Below are 16,548 nucleotides of genomic sequence, written 5' to 3' on the forward strand. Positions count from 1 at the left end.
CATAGGCGCGGTTGGCAGTAACGGGGCAGACCCGTGCACCAGGCCCCCTCCCCCGTCCGCATTGCAGGGACCGACAGCAGCAGGTGAAGCGGCGCCGACATGGGGAACGCACCATTGCAATGCAACACACGATGGAAGCGCGCAGTGCCCCTTTAGACGATGTCCCCGGAAGGCGTGCGCAGGCAATCAAGGAGCACAGACAGCGGTTGGCATGGGCGCACGCTCCGTCATGCGTTGGTTTTCGGCGGACAAGCCGTTTGGTTTTCTTTAGCTTTGACACCAACCTGACTCGAGTATCTTGTGCCTTGGCTACTGCTGTTGGAGCTGTCGGTCGTCTAAGAACTCGAGCAAGCAAAAGCCTCATTTACCTTGGCTTCCTTGACCCTAAAATGATATGCTTGCTGCTAGCATCATCAATTGAATGCATGATATCTAGCATAAGACGCGTTTGACCGGGGTCGACCAAGAATGTGGCCCCGCGTCTTGCGGCTCCGTTGCCCTTTCGGCATATTCATAAGCTAACTCATATGCATATCTACTTATTAGATTAGCAAGGCCCATTGTCGGGGAATGGCGAGCGACTTTGGCGAGCGCGGCCTGGACCGGCAAATGCGCGTCAAGCTGTTTGTCAAGGAGGACTACGAGCCTTCTCGGGTAAGCGCTAGGCACTCAAGTCCAGGGACACTTGAGGCCCGCGGCCCGCGCCCAGTAGCCCTACCCTACCTTGCAGCGTGGGGCTGCCGTCCTCGGGACCTCCCTCCCCGCTCATTCGAGTCTCGCGCCCACAATTTCACACCCTGTAGACGTGTGAGATCGAGGTACCGATTGGCTGCGACTTCAAGCCCCTGCACGACACCGTGTCCGACACAATCCTGGGTGAGTGAGAGCCCACACGGCCCCACCCGCCCCCTCACCCTGCCAAACGCTGTGTTACGGTCTTGCCACCGCCTTCCCCACCACCCCTTCTACGTCCTCATGTCTATGAAACACATGCGTAATTCTGCCGCACAGGTGGCGAAAGCGAGCGATGGACGCTGCTCAAGGAGACGCGCACACCGCGCCTGGGGCCGGATGGGGGTGGCCACATCGAGGTGGCGCAGGAGTGGCAGAGCAGGAGCGCAGCGCTGTTCAGCCACCCCGCGGAGGACTGTGCGCCCGTGACCAGCGTGGGACCGGACGACCTGCGGGGCGGCGCTGACGTGTACGCGGTGATGCTGGGGCAGGTCGCCAAGACGCCCATCAACAGCTCGCAGGTGCGGGCTGCAGGCGGCGGGGGCGGGTGGAAGGCGGCTGGGTGGCGCAATGGGGAAGAGCAGAGGGCCAGGGGGATACGAGGATGGAGGGTGCGTGGGAACCGGGAAGCACAGCTTGGAGGAAGGAGGGCATGCTCAGTGCATTCGATGCAGTGGCAGAGGCAGGGACTCCGCCATGTCAGTTTGCGCATGCAGCACAGTGCGAAGACGCCCGATGCGCGGATCCCCACACACGCAGGTCCATGCACCTCACACGCACGCAACCCCCGCGCAGGACTTGGCACGCTGGTGGGCCTCGCATCCGCGGCCCGGCCCGCCGCTGCTAGCTGCCTGCTGCCGCCGCCTGTTGGCCAAGCTGCGGGTGGCGCCGGACCCAGCGCACGTGCCACCCCCTGCCGCGGCCCGGCTGCTGGCGGAGGGGCTGGCGGGGCTGCGGGAGCTGGCCACAGACAGGTGCGGGTGGTGGGGAGGGGAGGGACTGGGGTTGGAGAGGGGCTGGAGAGGAGTTGGCTGGGCCTGTAACAGCCGGGGCACGAAGGAAGCACGTGAGCGGGAACGACAGACAAAAGGACGAGCCGTGGTGGTAGTGAGAAGGGCGGAGTGCTCAGTCAATGCGGGGCGGCGTGAGGCTGGAGGCGGTGGGGCGTGTTGGACATCGTCTCATGTGCATGGTTGTCTTACGTGCATCAACGCATGCTGCTGCTGGCGCCATGCTGCTGCTGCCTCGGCGGCTGCTCCTGCAGGTGGTACGGCTCACGGCTGCCCACTGAGCTGCTGGACCAGGGGCTGATGGCGGCACTCAGGTGGGGCAGGCAGGAGGCGGCGGGGGTGTGGAGGCTGGCGGTCGGGGAATCGGACAAATGGGAGGGGTGGGGTGACGAGGGCCCAGAGTAGGACATGGCAAACGCCTCGGCGCACCCTGCTGTAGCACAGCCACAAGTGGCATAGGGGGAGACAAGGTGCAGCCGCCGTGCTTATGACCCGATGTTGACATCCGTGCGGCTGCTGCTGCTGCTGCCTCGGTACGTCATCCAGGTGGGAAAAGCACGCGCCGGCTGGCAAGCCGGCGCTTCTTGCGGGCGTGCTGGAGGCGGCGTCGGCCGCCACGTGGGCACTCGCCCTGTACGGCGGGCCGCGTGCCACGCTAGTCAGCTCGGGGGTTGTGAAGGAGCTGGTGGCGGCGCTGGCGAAAGCCCAGGCCTGGCGCACAGTGGCGCTTGCGCGTGGCGGCGCCGCTGCTGACGCTGCTGTCGCAGCACAGCAGCGGGAGGCGGCAGCGGCGCAGGAGGAGCTGGATACGGCAGCGGCCGCGGCCGCGAAAGCGGAGGAGGAAGAGGCGGGCAAGCGGTCGGATGGGCCGGACCTGGATGCTGCCGTCGCAGCGGCGGACGCGGCGGCGGATGCCGCCTTGCGGCAGCCGCTGCCGGACGTCACCTCGATTTCGCTGTCGGACTGCTACGCGCCGCCGGCGGGCGAGGTGTCGTTGTCAACTGCCAACCGCTTGGCTTACAACTGCCTGGGGGCGCTGGGCGTGCTGGTGGGTCCTCGGCCGACAGGATGCCCGTTGTGGGATGTCGGATTCAAAATTGCTGTGTTGACAGCTGCGGATGCGGCCGGACTGATGCGGGCGGGTTGTTGCACGTGGTGCTGCCTTGCACTTTTCTCAAGCCCGCCCCGCACCTCATCCCCACACTGTCCGCACCGTACAGGCTGTGGATTCCAAGGCACGTGCCGCGTTCTTGGAGGCCGACCCCCAGCTGACTTTCCTCATCACCGCAGCTTCCACTGACTTCCCATGTCTGGCGGAGGTCCAGCACGACCTGGACGTCGCGGCCTGGCTGCGCCGCCAGACGCGCCGCGCCGCCGCCGACGGCGCTGCCGCGGAGCGGCGCCGGTGCCGCCGCGAGCAGCGCGCGGAGCGCCGCCGCCGCGCGGCGGAGGAGGCGCGCGAGCGCGCGGAGCGCGAGGCAGCGGAGGCGGCGGCTGCGGCGGAGCTGGAGGCGGAGCTGGCTCGGGAGGCGGAGGCGATGGCGGCGGAGGACCCTGAGCTCGCGGCGCTCATGGCGAACCGCAACCGCTCGCGCACACCCACGCCGCCGCCGGCAGGCAAGTCTCCCACACCGCCGCCCGGCCCCGGCGACGACGACGAAGCCGAGAGGGCGGGCAAGAACGACCAGGAAGGGGAGGAGGAGCAGGAGCAGGAGGAGGAGGAGCCTGAGTCGGAGGCAGAGCCGCCGACGCCGGACCCGTACCCGCTTCGAGACCCGGTGCCGACGGAAGAGGACCCGCGCATACAGCAGGTGATGGCGGCTGAGGCTTTGTATTCCATGCTGGGGCGCGAGCGCGGCGTGCGGCGTACCTTCGCCGCCGCCGGCGGCCTGGCGGCGCTGCAGCCGCTGCTGCTGTCGCCCAACGACGGCGTCGTCGTGGCCGCCGTCAGCGCGCTCGCCGCCTACGGCCGCGATGTGGGTCATGACCATACCTCGGGCGTTGACATGGTTGCAACGGCGGCGCCACCGCCGCCACCACCGCCGCCGCCAGAGGCGGCCAAGACGCCATCGCTGGGGCCGGGCGCAGCGCCGCGGCGCAGCCTGGCGCCGGCGGCTGCGGCAGCAACTCCGGCGCCGCCCAAGCGCGACCCGGTGATTGAGAATGCGGGCGCGGTGGCGGCGGCGCTGGTGGCGACGCTGCCGCCGGTGCTGGAAGGAATGCTGGTGCGGTACTCGAGCGGTGCGAGGGAGGTGGGCGGCGTCATGCCCGGCGGTCCGCCTGCGCCGCCGCCACCGGAGGTGCCGGAGCCGCTGACGGCGCAGCCCTCCCGGGCCACCACCTTCGCCACGGTCGGTGGCCGCAGCGTGCGCTACGCCGTCAGCCGCATGGATAGCGGCGCCACCAGCATCGCCACCGGCGTCAACGGCGCCGCCAGGGCATACTCGCCCGTCGGCGCCGCCTCCACGCGGGCCGGCGCTGCGGCGGCGCCGCCTCCGCTGGCTCGCACCGTCACCATTGCGCCACGGCACGCCGAGTCGCCTCAGGCCCTCTCCACCATGCCCTCCACTCGGAGCCAGTATACCTACTTGGCAGCCGGCGCTGGTGTCCCGAGCGACGACGCGGACGCAGCGGTGGTAGCAACGGGGCTGCGCGGCTGCTTCACCTCGCACAAGCTGGCGTATGTCATTGAGATGACGTCGACGGCGCTGTGGGCAGCTGTGTCAGCAGAGCTGCGCGCAGCGGAGATCAAGGCCGCGGCCGTTGCCGCCGCCAAGGCAGCAGCTGAGGCAGAGGCAGCCGCTGCGGCGGCTGCCGCCGCGGCACCGCCGCCCCCCGCGCCGCGGCTGTCTTCGTCCTCTGGCTTCAGCGAGTCCCTACTAGGAAACATTGGCTCGCCCTCGACGGTGCCTGGCTTGAACCTGGGTGGTGGCGGCGCCGCCACCGCAGCGGCGCGGCCCTCGCCCACGGCCTCGCCGGCGCCCGGCGCCGCACCTGGCGGCGGCGGTGCCGTTGGTCCGGATGCTGATGCCGGAGATGCGACGTCGCTAACGCCAGCGCTGCTACAGCATATTGCGCAGCTGGCTGTAGCAGCGGCCAAGCTGGTGTCTACGGAGCTGATTGAGATGCAGGCAGCACAGCGGGGCGAGGCAGCTGGTGGAACGGCACGCGGCTCTCGGCACGCTACGCAACAGAGCAGCACGGGGCGCACCGTTGGCGGCGGCATGGTGGATGGAGATGCTACAGCCGATGGCGGCGCTACGACCAGGGGCAGCAGTAGCGGCAGCCACAGCCACATACTGGGGTCGCTGCACTCACTGCTGGGCTGCCTTTGCATCGTCCAGGTAAGGCTGCTAGGAGGAGCCGCGACCGACCTCAGATTGCAGCTGCCCAAACTGCCTGTGATGGCATTGAAAATCCTTATGGCCAGACGCACTATTGCCGCAGCCAGCAAGGGCATGCGCTAGGTCCCCTTATGGTTCTGCAGACGGTCTATACATCATAAAAGAACGCATTTGATTGCCGTACGTGCCATGTACCGTATTCGTCTATGATGTTTCGCAGGGCAACAACCGGTTGGTCCGCAACGAGTTCAAGAGCCTACTGGCCCGACACGCCACGCTGCGGCGCCTGCACACCCAGAAGGAGCTAGCGGAGGAGGAGGTGTGTGCGTGCTGCTGCTAAGGATGTTAATGGGAATCTCTAGGAAGGAGGGAGGGCATTGTGGATGCGTGTGCCTGTTCCTTCAACCCACTCCGTCCATGCCTGTCCCTGGACGCTTAGCATCCGATGCCCAGCCAAACTCTCATCGCCAAACACTTTCTTGGCCCTGCTCTCCGCAGATGCAAGTGCTGCTGGACGAGATGGAGCTGGCCCGCAAGCAGCCGGGGCGCTTCTTCTTTGAAGAGGAGGAGGAGGCCAAGCGGGAGGAGAAGAGGAACAAGATCCGGCAGATTGAGGTGCGGGGGAGAGGGGGGTTGCCCATTCCCAGGGGGGCGTGGGGCGTGTACATTTCGGGACGGCTCGGTGGGAGCTGTGCCACCCGGGCACTCTATTGAGACGTGTGCGGGGCGGGCTCTTGCGGCCGTCCGGTGCCGACCGCATTCGTGCCTCATTACATTAGCTGGTGCTGCTGGTGCTGACGATGAGAGCCTGACGCTGTCTTGACCGTCACCACCACAGGCCGAGATGCGCAAGCAGCTTCGCGCCATCGCTGCTGCCGAGGACGCCCTGCAGGACAGCGCGGACAGCGCCGTACACGCCGTGGAGGAAACCCTGGCGTTACTGGCGTACGGCAGCGATCTCAGGGGCGGCTCACACGGCGGTTACGGCGGCAGCAGCGCGGTGGGCGGGCCCGGGACCAGCACGGCCAAGAGCGTGGGCGGCGGCACGGCGGTGCCGCAGAGCCGGCAGGCGACGGAGGCGGGCGGTGTGGGCGACGGTGGCGAGGAGGAGGGCGAGGAGGCGCCGCCGCCCATGCCGCACCCGCTGCCGCCGCCGCTAGAGGCGCAGTTGGGTCATTGCCACCTGCTGGCCGCTGGCGTGATACAGGTGCGCGTGCAGCTGGTGTTTGTAGTTAGTTTTGTGTGTTTGCGTGTGTGGGGGTGGGGATTGTAAATACCAGCCCAAACTTTACCAAACCAAGCCAAACTAACGGAGCACCGGCAGAGAGACGGGGGGGGCAGAATTCCAGACTAAACTAAGCCAAACCAAGCTAAAACGAGCGGGAGGGGTTACAAACGGAGTACGGTATGAACCCGGCATCACACCACCACCTCCTCATGCACGTCGCCCTCAAAACTCTCTGCCCACCTCACCCCTGCATCCTTTAACGCTTCTGAACCGCTTTCTTCCCTTCCGTTCCTCCCGTGCGAACAGGCCATGGCCGCCACGCTGCAGCCGGGAGCCGTGGACGCCGCCTTCGCCGCCGCCGCGCAGCTGCAGCGCAGCTGGGAGGCCGAGACCTCCGTCTCCGCCGCCGCCGAGGCGGCCGACGCCGCAGACGCGGCCGCTGCTGCCAACGGCGGCGACACACCCTCCGCCGAGGCCCTGGCGGCAGCCACCGCCGCCGCGGCACTTTACCAGGGCCCCTATCGCGAGGCAATCCTGGGCAGTGGTGTGATGGAAAAGCTGCTGGCGGCGGCGGCGGCGCGATATACGGCTGCCAGCTCCGTACAGCACGGCAGCTACCACGCAGGTCCGGGGGGCGTGCCGCCGAGCGCTGCACACCTGTCGGCCACGGGCAGCGGGGGCACCGGCGGCCCTGGGAGCACAGGCCTGGCGTCGCGCGCGTCACGAGCACCATCCATTACGTCGTCGCTGTCGCGGAGAATGAGCGGCGAAGGGCCGGGGCTGCCGCCCCCGCCTCCGCCGCCCGCCTCAATGGGTGTGGCGTCGGAGGTGCGCGGCAATGCGGGCGGTGGCGGCACCGGCCCCGGCACGGGGCCCGGCTCGGGGGCAACGGTTGGTGGCGGTGTGGCGGGCGGCTCGCCGACGCGGGTGCGGGTCATGTCCGCGGGCACGCAGCAGGTGGACAACGCCACCGCAATCCTTATGCAGGTAGGGTGATAGCGCCCAACTGGGGACTGTCGGTCATTGTCAATAATGCATTCTACTTTATCTTTCGCGGCGTGCTGCTGCCGTGTCCATCACATCTCCTGTTGCCGCATACTTCTTGTGCATCACACCAGCAGCCGCAACCTGACGAAGTGCAACAACACCCCGAACTTCACACGCGCCCGCCTCATGACTCCCCGCCCCCCTCCCATTAGCATGCGCTGGTATCTTCACCCTTCCCCTTTTCGAAATCAACCGGAATCTGTCCTGCGTCTTGGTGTTTCTAACTTCTTAGTTCTTACTGGGCATGTTGAAACCCACGCGCAACCCCACCGGTCCCGCTGCAGGTGACCTCGTGTGCGCTGATGCACCTGGCCTCCACCGAGTGCGCCCTGGAGCCCCACCAGCTGGCAGCTGCCCTTACCTTCATGCGGGCAGCCGCCCACCACGCGCCTTGTGCGCCGTACATCGCAGCCGCGCTGTACAGCCTGGCACGACACGTGCCCAACCGCCGCGGCATGGTGGAGGGATTGGAGCCACCGCCGCCGCAGCCGTCGGGGCTGCGGGGCGCGAGCGGCGGCGGCGGCGGAGGGGCAGGCGCAGGCGCAGGCGGGACAAGCAGCGGCGGCGTTGCGGACGGGAAGCAGCGGCAGGGCAGTGTGGCGGGAGCAGCGCCAGGCGCGCAGTCGCCGGCGGGCGGGGCGAAGCGCGCAGGCGGCGCACCGGCGCCGCCGCCGGCGGTGCTGGGCAAGGAGGTGTGGGTGGAGGTGCTTGGGTCGCTGCTGCGGAACGTGCTGCTGCGCATCCGCAAGACCGGCCAACAGCCGCGGCTGTCTGTAGCCGAGGTCCTGGGGCTTGGCGGCATGCCACCGGCCGCAGCTGCCGCTGTCGGCTCCTTCTCCTCCTTGGGGGCGAACCCCTTTACCACAGGCGCCTCCAACGCAGCGGCGGCGACGGGCGCCTCTGCCGGCTCCGTTCCCACCCCATCCACGCCGCTTGGGCACCATGCCTCTCCCTTTGCGCACACGCCCACCTTCACCGCGGGCGCGGCGCTCGGCGGCGGCGCCTTTGCACATGGCCCTGGCCTCGCTGGCCCTGCTGGCGTCGGTAACATCAACGCCGGTCCTTCTGTTAGCAGCCTACGAAGCGCGCGCTTTCTGGTGATGGCGTCTTGGCTACTGCTGCGTCAGTGGCTGGTGGATAAGATCAACCCCGTCAACCTCATGACGTCGGCGGAGGGCGTGTACGCTCGCGGCGGCATGAGCTGGTGAGCGGCGCGGTGGGAAGGTGGCGGCAACTGGATCCCGAGCCAGCAATCAGCGGTGCCTAAGGGGGAAGTTATGAGGAGGTTGTAAGTACCAGCCCCCTCATAATTAAACCAAACCAAGCTAAGCGAGCGGAGCACAGGGGTTGCAGGGGCTGGGCCTCGGTAGTTGCAGAAAGAAGCCGCTGTCAGGTTTGGGAATGACGGAAAGTGGCAAAGCGCCGTGGCAGAAGGCCGTGTGCCCTTTGGCTTTGCGTGTCAACCTCTGTGTGTGACCTCGTTGCTTGGCTTTACGACCGCAATGCAGGTGGACGGTGCGCTTTGACGCAGACACGCCTCTGGAGCTTTCGGGCGAGGTGATGGAAGCGCTGGGTCTGGTGGTGGAGGCGGCACATGCCGCCGCCGCCGCGGCCGCCAGCGCCGCCGCTGCGGCCTCCGCCGCGGCAGCGGCGGCCGCCGCCGCCGACCCGCTCGGCCACATGACCCACTTCGTCTCCTTCAACGGCGGCGACCCGGGTGTCTTTGGCGACGGCGGCGGCGGCGGCCGCCGCCACTCCTGGGCAAGTGCGGGTTTCATGCCGCCGCGGCCAGACAGCGCTGGCCGCGGGGCGGCGGCCAACCTGCCGCCAGGAGTGGTGGGCGCTGCCGCGCTGCGGCGGTTGGCAACGCGGTGTGTGTGGAGTCTGAGCTCGGCGCACCCGGCGGTGGCCGGGGCACTGGTGGACCGCGGCAGTGGGGTGTTGGCGCTGGCAGCCATGAGAGACGAGAGCGGCGCGGCGGACAGCGAGTTGCAGGTGTGGTTGGCTGCGTTTGTGTGGGTTTATGTGGGTGTTTTGTTGGGCTCGTACGGTTGGCGCGGGCCTGGCAAACACATGGAAATGGCCACTGCAACCCCGTCTCCTTCCCCATTTTGATGCCCGCCCTCAGGCCCTGTGCTGCGGCTACCTGCTAGCCCTGGCCAACAAGACGCCGGAGCTGCTGCCGCCCCTGGGGGGCCTGGACGCCCTGGCCACAGCCCTGGTCACACTCATAGAGCGAGCGCTGGCAGCCGGGGCCGCCTGGCCCTCGCAGCCCCACGCCTCCGCCTCCGGCGGCCACACGAACCAGCAGCACCAGCAGCACCCGTTGGTGCCGCCTGCGGCGGCGCACGAGGTGGACGGGCGCGGCGTTGACGTGTCACTGCTGGAGGCGGCGGTGCGCGGGCTGGCGTGGCTGGCGGGCAGCGGCAACGAGGGGCGGGTGGCGGTGACGGCGGCGCACGGCGTGCGGCGGCTGGTGGCGGTGGTGCGCGCCGACAATGCGGCACTGGCGGCGGTGCGGGAGCGGCGGGAGGCGGACGGTGAGTGGCAGGGCTTGGGATGTGGGGCACCGGTGCGTGGGAGGGGGAGGGTTGTTCTCATCGTTTCCAGGAGGCATGGGGGGCACGCAGGCACGAGTTGAGTGCGCGGGAGAGGGCTGATGAGACAACGGATGGAAGTTATGGTATGGGGAGGGATACCATGTCAGCGCGAACCATATATCCCAATTGCGTTGTCGATTTGCAGGCACGCCCGACAGTGTGGGTCTGGAGGAGCTGATCTGCCCGCTCCGGGCCATCAACGACCTGCCCATCACCGTGCCAGCCGCCCAGGCCGCGTCGCTTGCGGCGCTGCAGCCCCCAGCCCCGCCTACATCGTCTCGGCCCGAGTCCCGGCCTCGCTCTCCCTCACTGGCCTCACGGCCCGTCTCTACCGCGCCTGCGGGCGCGCTGGCGCGCACCGCCTCCCGCGGCCCCGGCGGCGCGGGTCCGCCCGACCAGCTAAAACCCGGCTCCGGCAGCCGGCCAGGCACCAGCAGCGGCTACGCTGGCGCAGGCGCGGGCGCAGGCGGCAGCGCCCCCGCGTCTCGTCGCTCCGCCTCTCCGGCACTGCGCCCGCCCTCTTCGCCCTCGCCCTGCCCGCCCTCGCCCTCGAGAGCGGCGGCGCCGGGGCCACCCCAGCTAGATGAGGAGCTGCTGGTAGCCAGCCGCCAGAGCGGCGACGCTGACGTGGGTCTCATGGCATTGTGGGGCCTGCTCAACCTTTCGGGTCACGAGCCGGCGCAGACCCGAATCTGCCGCCACGGCCTCTACACGCTCATGGCGGCGGTACACGGCTCCGCCGACCCGGCGCGCTCCGCCGCCGCGCGCGCCATCCTCACCAACATCCACTACCACCCCGGAAACGCCACAACGCTGTACAAGGCCGAGCTGAAGCTCAAGTACGCGGCCCTGGCGCGGCTGCTGCAGGAGGAGCAGGCAGCCAAGGAGGCAAAGGAAGCAGCACTGCGCCGCCTCGCTGCCTCCGCTATGCCTGGGCTCAGCGGGAACGGCGCTGGAGGCGCGGCTGCAAGCAGCAACGGCGATGGCGAGGCCGGGTCTGCGGGAGCGGGCCAGCGCCCCCAGTCGGCGGCTGCCAACCGGCCGCAGTCGGCGCACGGTCGCGCTGGCGGCCGCGGCGGTGGCCGCAAGTCGGCCACAGCCGAGCTCGCCAAGCAGCAGCTAGGGGTGCTGGCAGCAGCGGCGCGCGCAGCCGCCGACGCCGCTTCCGGCGGCGGTGCCGGCGCTGACGGCTTCGGTGCTGCGCTTGGCTCCCCAGCAGCAGCCCTGGGCGGCGGCCTGCCTGCCGTCGCGAGCCCCGTCGCCGCCTTCGGCAGTGCGCCATCTCCGTCCAGCAAGCTCAACGTACGCGACAGCGCCGCCGGGGCGCATGCCATGATGGCGACCCTGTCAGCGGCGCTCACGCACACCGAGCAAGGGGGCGCGGCGACGCCGCGTCGCGGCGGCCCCGCCGCCGGCATGTCCGTGCTGCAGTCACCTGGCGGCCCCGCTGGTGGCCAGCTGGGCGGCGCGGGCGACAGCGCTGACGTGGAGGGCACCGGCGATGATTCCTTGGATCCAGACGCCATCGCGGCGCGGCTGCGCTTCCTGCAGTGGATGGTGGACCCGACCGTGAAGGCTGGCATTGAGGCTGTGGGGCCGCCCTCGCCGCTTGGCAGCAGCGGCGGTGGCGGCGGCTCCGTAGCCGAGACATCGTGGGGCGCTGGCGCCGGCGGCGCGGCCAGCGTTGCCGGTGACAGCGACGCAGCGGCGGTGGCGGCGGCGGCCATGGCGGCGGCGGGCGGCGACAGCGGCCTCATGGCGACACTGACACTGGATCCGGAGGAGCGAGCCTGGCTGGAGCTCATGACGCGCATGCAGCGCAACGAGGCGCGGGAGGAGGCCAAACACGCGGCCGGCAAGTTCATGCGTGGCGTGCTGACGCGCTCGCTGGCCGCCGGCGCGCACAGCTTGTGGCGTGAGTCCGGCGGCGAGGGGGACGCCGCCGCGGAAGGCGCCGTCGCCGCTTTCGCTGGCGGCAGCCCTGCCGCCGGGCGGAACAACGCACGGCGGCTGGGAAGCGCAAGGCCGCGGCCGCTCAGCGGCGCCAGCGCGGCCGGCGGCAACCGGCCGCGGTCCGCCTCTGTGGGCCGTGCTCGGCCGGCGTCGGGAATGCCGCCGCATGCAAACGGCGCCGCCGCCGCCGCCGCACCGGACCCGCGTCGGCCGGGCTCAGGGCTTCGGCAGTCTATGCCGGCGCCCTCTCTGGCGTGGCCGCCAGCAGCGCGCGCCAATGCAGCTGCAGCCGGCGGCACCAGCGCGCGTGGGCCACCGCCTTCAGCAGCTGGGGCCGGCCCTGCGCCGTCGCCGCGGTTTGCCAACCTGCACGGCATTCGCAACGCGCCCCGGCCGCACGGTCACGCACCGCAGCCGCACCAGCCGCGCCGGCCTTCGGGGAGCGGTGTTGTTGGCGACGTGCGGGAAGCACGGCGCAGTGTCGGCGCCGGAGGCAAGACGGCTCTGAGCGCCTTCTCGCTGAGTGCCAACCCCTGGGCACCGCACATTCTGCGATACGTGCAGGAGCCGATGGGCAATGCCGCCGCCTACGTGCCAGGTGCGTAGCATGGGTATGTGCGGATGCGCTTGCGGGTGCGGGATCCCATGCATTTTCAGGAGCGTGCGTGTCCTCCTACAGTGTAAATGGTGCTCGAGCGCGGTCAGTCCAAGCTACCTTCGTGCAGCTTTGTTCTATTGATATGTGGATCATGAAATGGATTAACGTTCTCCACTCACGGCATGTAACGCGTAGGCATGGGCAGCACCACCGGCCGCGCGGAGCTAGCTGACCGGCTGCTCACAGCCACTGCGCCCGAGTACGTCACCGAAGACCTGGCGGGTCTCACGGTGAGGCGGTGGGGTGGTGAGGCGGTGGGGTGCAGGTGCCCAAACCCTTTACTCATAGCTGCGGAGCGGCCGCATATACCGTAACCGCTAAGGAAACAAGGCCGTGGAAATGCCGAAACAGCCAATGGCTTGTGCACTAAGTACTGACAGATCTCCTCGCCGGCTGCCGGCCTTCTTCACCTTCCCTCCACCATCCACAGGAGCGGCTGATGACGCTGACCAGCGACCGGCGCAAGCAGGAGGAGGAGGCGCGGCGGCAAAAGGAGATCGCGGAGGCGCTGGCTGCGGAGGAGGAGGCGCGGGCGGAGGCGCGGCGGCGGCTGGGCATGTCGCCGTCGGGTGTGTTTGTGCCGGTGGGCGACCTGGGCCTGGACGACGAGGTGAGGCGCAGGCAGGCAGGCAGGCTTGCGAGTGGGGCACGACCCCAATCAAACTCATCTGCGTGGTCCTGAATCAACAGAGGCTTGCAGGCTGGAAGGGCGGGGGAACCGTGTATCGGAACGAGAATGGTCCAGGAGATCTTGTAATATGAAGTCAGAAATCGCTTCGGTAGTGGCTCAGGCCACGTTCGCGCCTGGCGTCTCCGCACCTCCACCCGAAACCCCGCACCCCAACCCTCGGTCCACACCGCAGGACGACCCCTTCGACTTTGGGTTGATGGGCGGCGTGGGCGGCGCCAGCGGCCGCTTCAGCCTGCGCGTGCCGGCGCTGGGGCTGGCGGCGGAGGGCTCCCAGCGCTCCATCGCCACTGGGCCCCTCTCCGCACGTGCAGGTGCCACCAGCTTCCGCATGGGCACGGGATCCGCGCGCCCCACGCCGCGACTGGCAGCCACGACGGAGCTGGAGGGCAGCGCCGCAGACCTGGCGGCGGTGGAGGCGGCGGCGGCCGCAGCCGAGGCAGAGGCGGCGGCGGCGGCCGAGGCGGCGGAGGAGGAGTACGACGATGGGGGCCCAGTAGAGCCGCGGGTAATGGCGCTACGCGTTTCGCTGCTGCCGCCAGCACTGCTGGGCGGCGCGGCAGCGACGGGCGCCATGCCCGATGGCGGCTTTGATGGCGCCGGCGACGCGGCCTCCCTCATCGGCTCGACCGTCGCTGCATCCGCCATCATTGCCGGCAGCATCATCCCCGCGCCGCCGTCAGTCATCGCCGGCGGCGGCGCGCTGACGGCGGTGCCGCCGTCATACCTGGGCAGCGGCGCCGGAGGTGGCGGCGCCGCCGGCTCGGTCGTGGCGGCGTCGCTGCTGACGGCGTCACAGGCGCCGTCGGGTCTGCCTCCCGCCTCCGCCGCCGGCCTGGTATCTACGACCTCGCTGGATGCCATCGGCTCTGCGGATCCAGCGCTGGCGTCAGCGCTGAGTAATCCCGCGGACGGCTACCGCAAGCCGCACCTCGGGCTGGCGGCGCCGCCGGGCACGCGGCTGTCCACACTCAAGACGTCCAAGCCTCACAAGTCCGTGCTTGCAACCACGTCGACGGCGGCGGCCGGCAAGGCCCCCGGGGCCGGTGGCGCTGCTGGCGGGCTGGGCGCCCCCAGTGGCCTGGGGGCTGTCGAGGGCGCCGGTTTTGGGGCTGGCGTGGGAGAGGGCAGGTTTGCGGCGACGCCAGCGGCGGCGTCATGGGTGGCGCCTGGAGAGGGCCTGGTGAGTTGCTAATAAGGCGTCAATGTGTCTGTGCGACAACGGCTATGCGGATGCATACCACCTGCTTGAGAAGTGAAGCAAGGGATGCCGTAATAGGGGGCACGTTGTGACGAACAAAACATGATAGTCCTTACCTCTTGCTGGCACATATTACGCCACAACTGCCGCTATCCTTTCTGCCGCAGGCACCCATTGCCGAGGTGGTGCCCCGGCCCGTGACGGTGCTGGCCGGCAGCGTGGCGGACCTGCTGGCAGCAAAGCAGGCGCGCGAGCTGGAGGCGCAGAACCGCATCCTGCGAGCCAATGCCATCGGCGGTGACGACCCCTTCCACGAGGGCGGCGCCACATCGCCCAACGGCGGCGCCGCAGGCGGCAGCGGCCGCAACAGCAGCCCCAGCGGCGCGGGCGCCAGCGCCCGCACGCCGCGCGGCAGGACGGCGCTCTCCCGAGCCGTGTCCCGCGCCAATGGCGGCGGCGGTGGCGGCGCAGCCGCCGCAGCGAACACTGGCGGCGCAGCCGCCAGCACAAGCGGCGGCGGCGCAGCCGCCGAAGGCGCTGGTGCCGCTGGCGAGGGCGGCGAGGACCCTGCTATGCGGCTGTTCAAGCCGCAGCCGGTGGCGGTGCTGGTGGCCACGGGCGACGGCGGCACGGACCGCGTGTACCGCTTCCCGCGGCTGCTGCTGCCCAGCGCGCAGCACATGTGCCTGTTCGAGCACGTGGACGGCTGCCGCTTCTGTGAGGCGCTGTACGGCCACTACCTGCTGCCCAACGGCACGTTGGCGCACTTTTACCTGGGCGACACAGTGGTAAAGGTGAGAGGGCGTGGAGAAGGAGGAGGGAATAGGGAGGAGGAAGATGGGATGGTGGGAGCGGGACTGGGCTGTTCTACCCCAAGTCAAGGGGAATGAGACATTCACGATGCATTCCCTGGGGAGGGGGCGCGTATGCTTTGCTGCCCAGAGCTTGCATGATGGCGGCAGGGTGTGAAACGCCAAGCGCTGCGCTATCAGTGCCGACAGGTGGGGCTCTACGTTTCCTATCTTGAGACCTGCCGTGCGTGCTCCACTCGCCCCTGACGCACAGGGCCACCGTGTGGATTTGACGCCCGCGCCCGCCATCCCCTTCGCCCCGGCTGATTGGGTAGCTGACGCTTTCCCGCTCTGCTCCGCACTGGCCGAGTGGGGTGCAATCACCCCCGGCCGCATCGCGCATCCCGTGCCGCACGTCGCTGCTGCTGCCGCGGCTACTGCCTCTGGGGCGGCTGCGGGTGCGGCGTCTGGCGGCGGCGCCGGCACAGGCGAGCTGCTGGCGGCGCTGTGGTGTCCGCTGCCGCTGACGCCGGCGCCTCTGCGGCCCGAGGAACGAACGGCGCTGGAGTGGGGCGAGGCGGAAGACGGCAGCCTGGAGCTGGAGTTGGGGAGGTGAGTGGAAGGGCAGTAGGGCGGGTGGGGCTTTCCAGGGCGACTGGAGCACACATCCCGGGTACAATGCAAGGGCACGAGGGAGATACCGTGTATCACGACTGCTGGGCCGGCGCTCCCAGAGCCGTGCTGCGCACCATACACAACTTGTAATGATGTGACCGTGTCTGACCGCGTGTTGTGTGTTGCGTGCAGTGTGTCGCTGGAGGTACGGTTGAGCGTCGTCACGCGCACCGAGACACGGCTGGAGGTTGTGGCGGCGCCGCCGCCGCCCACGCCCAAGGGGCGGAAAAAGAAACCCGCAACCAAGAAGTAGTTGCGGCGATCTGGGACGTGTGGGTCTCCGTGTGGGCCCGCGTGTATTGGTTGAACGTGTGATGCTGTGTGGGCTCCGCAGGGATGAAACCAGGGGAGGATGAAACAACAAGGCGGTGTGAATCAATAAAGCTGAGCAGTGACTCTTGAGTGCATGCAAGTTGATGCAAGTAAGAAGACGTGATGGGGGCTGGTTTTGCACCTGGGTGCCCGATGGGGCACCGTGGGTAGGGATGGGGCGCAGGCCAGGTTTATGGCTGGACAAGTAGAGGTTTTGAGGGCAGCGGTTCGGAACAAACGGAAATAGCTGCTTATTACGGTATATGAAGACCAAGTGAGTTGCTAGAATCACGTGCCAGCATTCAAGCC

The 16,548-nt window shown here is 68.9% G+C and overlaps 1 protein-coding gene across 1 annotated transcript; it reads left to right on the forward strand.

Moving 5' to 3' along the window:
* Nucleotides 1-158: 158 nt before the first annotated feature.
* Nucleotides 159-16,530, forward strand: CHLRE_11g475600v5 (uncharacterized protein). The gene is made up of 21 exons (XM_043067618.1): nt 159-654; nt 804-876; nt 1,012-1,253; nt 1,528-1,706; nt 1,997-2,056; nt 2,289-2,790; nt 2,963-5,086; nt 5,307-5,405; nt 5,585-5,701; nt 5,925-6,293; nt 6,621-7,301; nt 7,646-8,565; nt 8,870-9,356; nt 9,490-9,901; nt 10,107-12,512; nt 12,708-12,802; nt 13,003-13,182; nt 13,436-14,443; nt 14,629-15,255; nt 15,527-15,864; nt 16,060-16,530. The coding sequence occupies exons 1-21, from the start codon at nt 571-573 to the stop codon at nt 16,178-16,180; spliced, it is 11,124 nt and encodes a 3,707-aa protein (XP_042919623.1). The 5' UTR covers nt 159-570; the 3' UTR covers nt 16,181-16,530.
* Nucleotides 16,531-16,548: the final 18 nt, after the last annotated feature.

The sequence above is a fragment of the Chlamydomonas reinhardtii genome, chromosome 11 (genome assembly GCF_000002595.2).
Source record: "Chlamydomonas reinhardtii strain CC-503 cw92 mt+ chromosome 11, whole genome shotgun sequence".
In the NCBI taxonomy this organism is placed as follows: Eukaryota; Viridiplantae; Chlorophyta; class Chlorophyceae; order Chlamydomonadales; family Chlamydomonadaceae; genus Chlamydomonas; species Chlamydomonas reinhardtii.

Excerpts from the sequence above, each read along its gene's own strand:
- CHLRE_11g475600v5 (XM_043067618.1), top strand. The coding sequence starts at position 571 with ATGGCGAGCGACTTTGGCGAGCGCGGCCTGGACCGGCAAATGCGCGTC. Across the intron at positions 5,087-5,306 it reads GCTGCCTTTGCATCGTCCAG|GGCAACAACCGGTTGGTCCG; the intron begins GTAAGGCTGCTA and ends GATGTTTCGCAG. Across the intron at positions 14,444-14,628 it reads TGGCGCCTGGAGAGGGCCTG|GCACCCATTGCCGAGGTGGT; the intron begins GTGAGTTGCTAA and ends TTTCTGCCGCAG.